Consider the following 11,479-nt stretch of genomic DNA (forward strand, 5'->3'; position numbering starts at 1 on the left):
ATCGTCATCGTCACTTGCTAGGTGAGGGCTGTGCACGTTGATTATGCTGATATTGAAGAAACGGCCTTTGATCCTCAACTTGCACATTCTGTTGTCGGTTGGCCACCACCCAATCACGCGCCTCTGCATTTCGCTCATCACGATAAAAGCTGTGCCCAGCTCATGTCTATTGCCGCAGCTCTGGTAGATGGTATAACCATCCCTATACGTATGTACCGTCGACCCTTTCCAGCAAACCTCCTGCAGCGCTACGATGTCGAACTTGCGGACCCTCAATAATTCGGAAAGAATGCGGGTACTTCCCAAGAAATTGAGAGACTTACAGTTCCATGATCCGAGTTTCCAATCGTTAGTCCGTTTTCGATGCCTGGGTCTATGCCGATTGTTCCGGCCTGAATTTACATTGTATGCTTCCTGTACTGATGATTTTTACGGCTGGCTTGTAAGGCCTGCACCAACCTCCTGTCTCGCCGGAGGATCATCGTGCACAGCACTGTTTAGAGTCCCACGCTGGCACTAGGACGATGATCAGCCGCTCCTAACATGGAGAACAGACGCTGTTTTGAGCCGCCCCTAACATGGAGAACAGACGCTCTGATAAGCTACATCCTCAGAAGAGAGGAGCCCCCCTTCCCTGTCAGCATACGACCAAGGGTCCACCAGGGTTGGTTACCCGATCTTCCCTACGGTTACTCGTATCCCAGGCGGCACCACGGGGAGGTAGGGATAGGAGTTACTGGACAAGAGGCTAAGGACCACAAATGGGGTCTATTTTATACCTGCAGGTACGCGAAGTATCAATGGTACGCATTGTCCAGTCATTTACCACCCAAATCCTCCAAACATGTCGTGAATACCAAGTCCCAACGCTTCACGTTTTCATCGATTTCAAGGTGGCATACGATAGTATCGACCGCGTAGAGCTATGGAAAATCATGGACGAAAACACCTTTCTCGGGAAGCCCACAAGACTGACAAGTGCAACGATGGAAGGTGTGCTAAATTGTGTGAAGGTTTCAGGAGAACATTCCAGTTCGTTTGAATCCCGCCGAGGACTATGAAAAGGTGATGGATTTTCGTGCCTGTTGTTCAATATTGCGCTAGGAGGTGTTTATGCGGAGAGCTGGACTTAACAGCCGGGATACGATTTTAACGAGATCCTGTCAATTTGTTTGCTTCGCGGATGATATGGACAATGTCGGCCGAACATTCGAAAAGGTGGCAGACCTGTACATCTGCCTGAAACGCGAGGCAGCAAAATTTGGGCTGGTGGTGAATGCGTCCAGGATAAAATACATGCTAGTAGGTGGAGCCGAGCGCGACTGGGCTCGCCTAAGAAGCAATGTTACTATAGACGGGGATAAGTTCGAGGAGGTCGACGAGACTATCTGTGTGAAGTTCTGCAAAGCTACTTTCAGAACCAAGTACAGCACAAATCGTGGACGGATGTCTACCAAAGATATTCTTTCGAAAGTTAACGAGACTGCAGAAGAGAACAAGATGCTGACGGAGGAATCGTTCGACATAATCGAAACTTGGAGGGCTGAAGTCGAGCAGTTGGGTCATCATAAAACGGATGTAGAGCTGGTCAGCAACTGCAGCGGTTCGAGTTCAATGTCGGAGGATACGCAATCTCACCGGAGCGTTCTCTGAAGTACCTCAGTGATGGTCAACGACAGGTTAAACATTAACAGCCACGTCGATTATGCCTGCAAGCAGCTGCGGTGAAAGCAGCTAACATTGTAGCTAGTATCATGCCTAACATTGGAGAACAAAGAAGCGGGTCGACGCGTCATTCGCTCGTCTTTTGGCGACGTAAAATCAATCATAACGAATCACCAGTTTAAGAACGTCCAAGCGCCCTCAGTGAAACGGAAGTCATCGTCCTATTTTCATGGAAAAAATGCTGATTTTTCGATGAATAATGACGTAATAAGCAATGACGTCACGGGATGGCTCACACTAGCAAAACACAATTCTTTGGAGTCCTTCGTGTAAATAAGAGTCTTGTTCCTTACTACCACTACCACACTTCGTAGTGATGGACCGTCATGTAAACAAATTATCGATTTTGCATCATAAAGGCGTAAACAAAACACTCCGAGGAACATAAATCGATTGTTTGCGGTTTTCTGCGAAACCACAAACCACCAATGGAAGCCTCCACGGTTGCCACCCTGCTGGAAATGTGAGTACCATCAAAGATTTGGAATTGCCCCTCGTAGACGATCCTTAATTCGACGTAATGCTTCTCCGCAGTCCAAGCAACAATCCGGTGTCGTACTGTCGACTGTGTTTGTCCAGTGCCGCGGTTGAACCTATCTACCCGGGGGAACCCAGCCAGAGTCTCATCGACTTAATTGCCAAGAATGTCCAGGTCACGTTCATCGTTGATGAGGATCTGCCCTGTGCCGTCTGTCAGAACTGTCGACTGAAGCTGGAAGACTTCGAGCGCTTCCGTGACCAGTGTCAAAAGTTGGACAATTTTGTTCGCAATCGAAGACGTGAGTTGGCACTACTGCAGGCGGCAATTGCCGTGCCACAGCTGGAGGATGAAGTATCGGAAGAAATTGCCATCAAAGCAGATCCGGAAGCGCTCCTTGGAGACGACGACAGCTTGCCATATGTGCTGACCGACGACAGCTGGCATCGGTGTAAGTTCTGCTCCGAGGCATTCCAGAGCCTGTCCGTGTTGGTGGAGCATTTCAGGATGCGACATCCGGATGAATCAAAGATGTACAAATGTCCACACTGCACTCGGACCTACTCGTCGATTGAGGTGGCGGAAAGCTCGACGACGACGGCAAGTCCGGCTTTCAAGTGTGACGAATGCGATGCAGTGTTCAGTCACCGGATTGGGCTGTCCCGCCACAAGGATCGGTATCACGACAAGGCATCCCCCAACTATGCCATCGAACGAATCAAGTGTGATCACTGTGCAAGCGTGTTCGTCGATATGAAGCAGAGGACGCGCCATCAACTGCAGGTTCACATGAATGCGGCGAATAGCTCGAAGAGTTCGTCACAAGTCGACGGCATTCACGTGTGCGAGAAATGTGCGGTCACATTTTCCCCTTATCAGGCACTTCTGGTGCACATCCAGGAATATCACTGGAATGACCCTCCACAAGAGACGTTCAGCTGTTCGGTGTGCACAAAGCCCTTCGACAAGCGACGTCTGTTGCAGTATCACATCCTGGTGGCCCATCTGGGGCAGATTCCGTACGCGTGCAACCACTGTGGCGAATGGTTTCGGACCAAGTCGCACCTGAAGCAGCACAAGACAATGTTTCACGAGCGGAATCTGTTCGACACGAACCGGTGCGAGTTTTGCGGCCAGACCTACGATGAAGCTGGTCCGAAGGACGATGTGCAATGAATGGGGCGTTTCGAAGCAGTGTTGATGAGTGTTTGATTTTCTGGCTTTTTACTCTTGATGTGTGTGGAATAAAATACCTATGTGCGATTCATTGTGAGGTTCAAGGCGAATGAGAACGGAAAGAAGTCTCCACATCACAATTTCCTAAATCGACAATTAGGAAACAAAATTTCTCTGTTCTCGTTGATTTTAGACGTATGATGTCTTCAGAGAAGTTTTTTGTAAATGAGTTTTGCATATTCCTAAAAAAAAATTTATTGGAATAGTCCTTGTTCAACTACGTTTACCCATAGGTTTAAGGCCTAAGCGGTACTGAACAAATCGCTTATAAAACTCAAAATCAATTACACCTTAATCAAAACGTAACATTATTTATTGTTAATGCCAAAAATACGAGTCTTTAAATATAACCCTAAAGCAAAATTAACGTATCCTAATCTAGGTGAGATGATATATGATGTATTCTCCTACAGTTTCTTTCCACAAATGTGCCGGATAAACCGGCTTGGCGCCAAATAAGAGACTGAAATGAGAAATTCTATCATTGTAGTGACCTTAGCAACCTCTAAAACCAACACCACTTACCCTTTATCCTTTTGGTACGTATTCCGGAACGACTCCGGTGCGAAGTGATCCGAGCATACCTTGTACTTGTCCAGTCCCCATGGACCTTGGCTAAAGAACACCAGTTCCAGGTCCTTGCAGCCGCAAAATTTTACCCATGCCAAACAGCTGGAAGTATGTAGTAAGATATTAGGAATCGGCCAGGATACATCCCTGATATGTATGCGACGGTACTTACGTTTCGCTATCTCTCGGGAAACTGTAGAATGATTTTGAAAAATGTCTGCTACTATTATTAACACAATCATATACGGAGCATTTGCGACCCATTTGTGTGGCTATATTTTTAAATATTCTATAATTTTTAGAAAATAATTTACAAAGTTTAGGCAGATTTTTTAGTGCAAAACAAACTTTGTTTATGTTTACATCCTTTACACTGTATGATTATTCTACCAACAAATTGGCCCAAAATTACACGGAGCAACAAATCGACCTAACTTTGACTTCTTTTCACTCAATTCGGGACTACGAAGCTGCTGCTGTTTTCCTCTGTTTTCTGTGAAAAAAAACAAGGAGAGATATATTTTTTGCTTTTTTTCACGCACACGATGACAGTTCCTTACGAGGTTTTCCATAAGTGCGAGTGCTTTGTAAATCTAGCGTAACATTTGAAAAGGGCCTAACTGCAAAATGTAAACAAACTTGATTATTCATTATTCGTATCATTTTTTACGTAAATTATTCCTACATACTCTTACGGGCATGCAAAATGCATTATTAATGGTAATTTTGTTCAAATTTAAAAGGGCCTATCTGAAAATGATAAAACTAAAAGGGCCTAACTGGTCATAAAAGGGCCTAACTGAAAATTTCCATCAAAATCAGATTGGCCCTTCCGTGCATTTTTAATTTTCCTCCATATTTTTCAATATTTAGCCATTGTATAGTGTTTTTGAAATATTTGAAAAGGGTCTATCAGCATAACGTAAAAATTGAAATGCTCGATTGAAGATTCTGTAACATATTGATTGTTACTATTTTAAACTCATTGCTATCTAATAGTTTTAAACTTTTGTTCGACACTCATAGTCTATTACTGGGCCACGTAACGTTTTAAATCTAACATAACATAAAAACTAGTAAAAAATGTTGAATTCAAACATCATCGGCAGATAGGCCCTTTTACGAGTCTTCAAACCAGTTAAGCCCTTTCAATTAGGCCCTTTAATTGAACATGGTTTCAGTTAGACCCCTCCAGTTAGGCCCTTTTATTTAACATAGTTCCAGTTAGGCCCTTTTGGAATTTGTTAATTTTATTGATTACTAGTGGTCCCGGCAAACTTCGTCTTGTCATCAAGTAGGCTGTTGAAAAACGCCATGGAACGCCCCGTGCAAAATGGAAGTTCCGTTCACTTCTGTTTTTTTCAACTTTCCCGTTAAATATCCTTTGCTTTTTATATACACAAACACGTCGGAATACTTCAGGAACATAACTATGGAAGAATTTTCAAAATCCGTTAACCCGTTCTCAAGCCATTTCGTGACATACAAACATCATTCCATTTTTATTTATATAGATTGAATAGATTTTCAAAGTTTTAGAACAAAATCAATCGATTATGTAAGAAAATCAACATTGAATATTGAAAATTCTTTATTGAAGATTCTGTACTATATTGATTATTCATATTTCAAACCCTTTCTCCTATTTACTAGTTTTATACTTGTGTTCAACACTCATAATAGTCTACTAGGTGGCCCATAACGTTTTAAATCTTAAATAACAAAACAACTCGTGAAAATGGTTGAATTCAAACATCATCGGCAGATAGGCCCATTCACGAGTCTGCAAACCAGTTAGGCCCTTTCAGTTAGGCCCTTTGATTGAACATGGTTTCAGTTAGGCCCCTCCAGTTAGGCCCTTTTATTAAACTTAGTTCCAGTTAGGCCCTTTTGGAATTTGTTAATTTTATTGATTATTGAAGTGATTTTCAAAGTTTTAGATCAAAATCAATCGATTAGGTATGTGAGAAAATCAACATCGATTAATAAAAATTCTTTATTGAAGATTCAGTACTATATTGACTCCTATTTCAAGCCCATTCTCTTTTTTGCTAGTTTTATCATAATCTTAATGCGAAGTTAGTTGAAAAACTGATTTTTTATCCTGAAAAAAAAATCAATTACATTAAAAATTTTGAATATTTTTTATTTGTTAATTTTTATTTGTTGCCTCTAGTTGTGGATCGAGTTCCAAAAGTCGCGATTTTCACAAAAACAAATTCGTTTGTTTTTGTAACAGCCTTGCAAGAATTCTTCTTATACTTCTTCTTGGCATTACGTCCTCACTGGGACAGAGCCTGCTTTTAAGCTTTGTGTTCAATGAGTACTTCCACAGTTATAAACTGAGAGCTTTTTTTGACAAGTTGCCATTTTCGCATTCGTATATCGTGTGACAAGTACGAAGGTACTCTATATTCAGGAAAGTAAAGGAAATTTCCATTACGAAAAAACCTGGACCGACCGGGAATGGAACTCAGATACCTTCAGAATGGCTTTGCTTTGTAGCCGCGGACTTAAACTGCTCGGCTAAGGAAGGCCCTCAAGTATAAAACAAGTAAAAAAGTGAATGGGTTTGAAATAGATATAATAAATAAGGTACTGAACCTTCAACCGAGAATATCCAATATTTAGCTATTACATTGTTTTTCTCTCGCTTTATTTTATTCAAAAACTATGAAAATTACTTCAATAAGCAATAAAATCAACAAATTCCAAAAGGGCCTAACTGGAACTATGTTTAATAAAAGGGCCTAACTGGAGGGGCCTAACTGAAACCATGTCCAATCGAAGGGCCTAACTGAAAGGGCCTAACTGGTTTCAAGATTCATTGAAGGGCCTAACTGCTGATGATATTTGAATGCAACCATTTTCACTAGTCGTTATGTTATTTGAGATTACTAACGTTCTGGGCCACGTAATGAACCATAATGAGTGTCTAACACAAGTATAAAACTAGTAAAAAAAAGTGAATGGGTTTGAAATATCAATAAGCAATATGTTGCTGATTTTGTATAGAATAGTTTCCAATACTTAGCTTGTATGATATTGTGTTGTTTTCTCGCATAATCATTAAATGTTGTCGAAGAATTATGCAAATCACTTCAATAATCAATATAATTAGCAAATTCAAAAAGGGCCTAACTGGTTTGAAAATTCGTAAAAGGGCCTATCTGCGGATGATGTTTGAATTGAACTATTTTTACAAGTTGTTGTGCTATTTCAAATTCAAATCGTTGTGAGCCACGTACACTGTAAACCCGGCATTACCCTTTAAGGAGTAAAGAATACCCATTATTTTCCGATATATGAAACTGTCAAAATAAGGGGTAGTTTCAAATTTTGGATAAAGGGTACATTTTATCCATTTATTAGTTTCGGAGGTTTACTCTTTAATGGGTGAAGAATGTCTTGAGGGTTTTTGGAGGACGCTGTTATTTTGTCCGTTCTATCTCCTAATGCCAAGGGAACAAACATCTAAATATTGGTAAGTTTAAAGGTAAATAATACTATCTATTACGTTACGAACTAAGTGATTTTGTCTTTGCAGAACGAATGAGCTACATAAAAATACCTTCACGGAATGCAGTAATTGTTTAGTAAAAACCGGCATACCAATGCTACAAGAAGCGCTTCAAACATTGACCTTGGTGAAATGTGCAAATCAGCATGATAATTGTATTCATAGATTAAATTAAGTTCTAATAAAGTATGTGATAGCCATATGTTTATTATTTCTCTTGTTTATTTTCATGAATTGGTTTTAAATCATTATATCTCAAAATAACAGAAATAGAGTATATTTTACCCATTTTCCATCTCGAATTCCTTTAGGATAAAGGGTAAATTTAACTCGTTGATTTGACGTAAAGGCGGTTTACTCTTTAATGAGTACAGGCCCTTTACTCTTTTTATGAGTTAAACTACACGGAGACGGAATTCAACTCAATTTTGGGTTGTTTTAACGCAATTCCGTAGTTGAGCCCAATAACTCAATTTTGGCTAAATTTCCAAGGTCCCCACTAGGTAGTTTGGCTTTGATTCCATTAGAAAAATATACTCAATTTTGGGTTGATTTAACGCAAAATTGAGTTCTTTCGACCCAAACATGAGAAAAGTTGCATTTACCCAAATTTGGCTTATTGGGCCAAAGTACCCCCATTGGGTAGATGCAGCTCTCTCTATTTTTGACAACATTCGTGTGGGAGAAAGAGAAAACCGAGAGATTTTGGGTTGAAACTATAATCGATATACTTAATTTTGGGTAAAGTAAACTCAAAAATTAAGTAAAAATATTTCTCCGTGTAGTTTCTCTCAAAGAGGGTACTTTTTTACTCTTTAAAGGGTACTTTGAGCTTACAGTGTAATAGACCATAGACCAATCCAGTTGCCTGCGTACTACGCAGTGCGTAGTAGTGCAATGTTGACAAAATTTTCTTTGTTTGCTGTGAGAACTGTCACAACATTGCTTTTGTTTGCTGTGAGAATGCAAATATAAACAGAATTGCTGCAAAACATCAACTTCCTTGTTGGACTGACGTTGACCGAAAGTTCAATGACGTCAAACAAACATCGATACGTTTGCATTCTGAGGAAATCGACTTGTGTAAGATTGATTGTGCGTTGGTATTCGTGGCAGTTTGCTTGGAGACCTCTATTATAAGTGTCGAACATAAAAGGTTATCCGAAAATGACGTCCATCAATTGGGGCCTTCTCCAATGGGGGGATGTACAAAATGTGACAGTGCATGGATTGGGTATTAGAAAAAGCGTGACAGAGGAGGTAGAAGGGTTCTAGAAATCCCGAAAAACGATGGACGTCATTTTTGGATCTTCCCCAAGTAAGAAACTAGTAAAAAGCGAATGGGTTTAAAATAGGAATAATCAATATGGTACTGAATCTTCAACCGAAAATTTCCAATATTTAGCTATAGGCAAATTTAATGCGCCACCAGCATAGAGGTCGCTAGGTAAGAAGGAGAGAAATGTCATTGAAAATGTTTGTTTACGTCCAAAATTCAATTTCGACCCAAAAATTAGCTCATAATCAAATAATTATTAAACAATTTTCCATTGTCATAATCATTTTGACCCTTTATTCTTGCGATACGCATGATTTCACAACAAATTTAGCCACAAACAAAGAATCCGGAAGTTTATAACCTATGTAGCCAAACGACAATTTTCCAATTTTATCCCACAAATCGTACATGAGCACTGACCGGATCTGTACATTTTGGAAGGAAAAAAAGTTTATCATGTTTTTCAATGCTCTCTGATCGTCTACAACATAACTATTCCGAGAAAAAGTGTAATATGTGAGCTCCTTCCTATGCTGCACACGGTGCGTTCTCAACCCAGCCTCTTTTATGACGGTTCTCCTACTAGCCACCAGATGTCGAAGTGATCGTTCAGCTTTGAAAATATTAGCCTATTAGATAGTGTTTTTTTCACATAATCGCTAAATTTTGTTCAAGATTTATGCAAACCAATTCAAAAATCAATAAAATTAGCAAATTATAAAAGGGCCTAACTGGAACCCAGTTTCAATCAAAGGGCCTAACTGAAAGGGCCTAACTGGTTTGAAGATTCATAAAGGGGCCTATCTGCCGATGATGTTTGAATTCAACAATTTTTACGAGTTGTTGTGTTATTTGAGATTTGAAACATAATGAGCCACGCAACAGACTTTAATGGGTGTCGAACACAGGTATGAAACTAGTAAAAATGCGAATGGGTTTAAAATAGGAATTATAAATATGGTACGGAATCTTCAATTGAGAATTTCTCAATGTTTACATTTTGCAGATAGGCCCTTTTCAAATGTTACGCTAGAAATCTCTTTTTGTTTCGTGGTCGCGAATTCGGCTCTACCGTGCACGGAGAAAATAATTTACTTAAATTTTGAGTTTACCCTAAATTAGGTATGTCGATTATACTTTCAACCCAAAAGGTCGTATGAATAAAACCAAGTACTTGCTCATGCTCAACCCGATAAATAAAACAATACTTTACTCAGTAAGTTCGAAATTCAAACATAGCTTTTATTCTGTCAAAAGTTTGTTTTTGTTTTGACTATCTGGTATTTGCAAAGTAGGAGAATGCCAGCGATGCAAATCGCAGTGCATAGTGTTTAAGCCAGGGAGCAAAAAATTATCTGTAGTTTAAACTGTGCCATTTACTGGCGGCAGCAGATGGAGTTACACATCCCAGGCGGTATGGATACTGCGGCTCCGGGATCCTACCTTAGTTCTCCAAAAAAAAAATCTCATGAAATAATTGCTTCAGTAAAAACTTTTTCGAGAATTCTAGTAGTTCATCAAACAAATAAAACAAAACCTTATAAACAGGTTTAATCACCGCATAACTTTATTACTATGTAAATTTATTGGCTTTTTTCGGTGAATACAATACCTATACTCAGAGTGAAAGGGAGTAATGAAAGTAATGAAAAATGACAAGATGGATAGAATCGCAGAGAAATGAATAGAAGTTGAAAATTTGTTTTAACAGAGGGCCATATGTGTAAACAACACAATCGAAACGACAAATCGTTGCCTAACGTCCTGGTCTTGAACGGCTAGATGTTGTAGTGTTGGTCACTACCAGAGTCGATGAATGGAGAGTTGCGCAAAGAGATCTGGCAACAAGTTCCCAAATCACAAATCATTTAATTATTCTTCCTTCCTCCTTCCTCAGTCAGGCTAAGGCCTGGGTGGCCTCTGCTGTACGTAGGAGACGTCTCCATTCGACTCGGTCCATGGCTGCCCGTTGCCAGCCACGCATTCTGCGAAGGGTCCGCAGATCGTCCTCAACTTGATCGACCCATCTTGCTCGCTGCGCACCACGTCGTCTTGTGCCGGTCGGATTGTTTTCGAGAACCATTTTCACCGGGTTGGTATCCGACATTCTGGTGACATGCCCGGCCCACCGCAGCCTCCCAATTTTTGCGAGGTGGACAATGGTTGGTTCTCCCAGCAGCTGGTGCAATTCATGGTTCATCCGCCTTCTCCACGTTCCGTCTTCCATCTGCACTCCGCCGTAGATGGTCCGCAACACCTTCCGTTCGAAAACACCAAGGGCGCGTTGATCCTCTGCACGTAGGGTCCATGTTTCGTGCCCATAGAGGAGTACCGGTCTAATCAGCGTCTTGTAGATGGTCAACTTCGTGCGATGGCGAACTTTGCTCGATCGGAGCGTTCTGCGGAGTCCAAAGTAGGCACGATTTCCAGCAACGATGCGTCTCTGGATTTCTCTGCTGGTGTCGTTGTCGGCGGTCACCAGTGAGCCCAAGTACACGAATTCTTCGACAACCTCGATTTCATCACCGTCAATATGAACTCGAGGTGGGGGGCGTGCCGTGTCTTCTCTTGAGCCCCTCGCTATCATGTACTTCGTCTTTGACACATTGATGTTCAGTCCGATTCGCCTAGCTTCAGCCCTTAGTCGGATGTACGTATCCGCCATCGTCTC

The 11,479-nt window shown here is 40.8% G+C and overlaps 2 protein-coding genes across 2 annotated transcripts; one reads left to right on the forward strand and one right to left on the reverse strand.

Moving 5' to 3' along the window:
- Positions 1–1,980: 1,980 nt before the first annotated feature.
- LOC5564001 (zinc finger protein 501) lies at positions 1,981–3,470 on the forward strand. The gene is made up of 2 exons (XM_001648272.2): positions 1,981–2,188; positions 2,260–3,470. The coding sequence occupies exons 1-2, from the start codon at positions 2,154–2,156 to the stop codon at positions 3,377–3,379; spliced, it is 1,155 nt and encodes a 384-aa protein (XP_001648322.2). The 5' UTR covers positions 1,981–2,153; the 3' UTR covers positions 3,380–3,470.
- Positions 3,471–3,723: 253 nt separating this feature from the next.
- LOC5573057 lies at positions 3,724–4,476 on the reverse strand. Its single transcript, XM_001654327.2, has 3 exons — positions 4,182–4,476; positions 3,965–4,111; positions 3,724–3,902 (listed from the first exon to the last, which is right to left on the reverse strand). Exons 1-3 carry the CDS (start codon positions 4,271–4,273, stop codon positions 3,818–3,820), a joined length of 324 nt encoding a protein of 107 aa, XP_001654377.1. The 5' UTR covers positions 4,274–4,476; the 3' UTR covers positions 3,724–3,817.
- Between the last annotated feature and the right edge of the window lie 7,003 nt (positions 4,477–11,479).

This window comes from Aedes aegypti, chromosome 1 (genome assembly GCF_002204515.2).
Source record: "Aedes aegypti strain LVP_AGWG chromosome 1, AaegL5.0 Primary Assembly, whole genome shotgun sequence".
In the NCBI taxonomy this organism is placed as follows: Eukaryota; Metazoa; Arthropoda; class Insecta; order Diptera; family Culicidae; genus Aedes; species Aedes aegypti.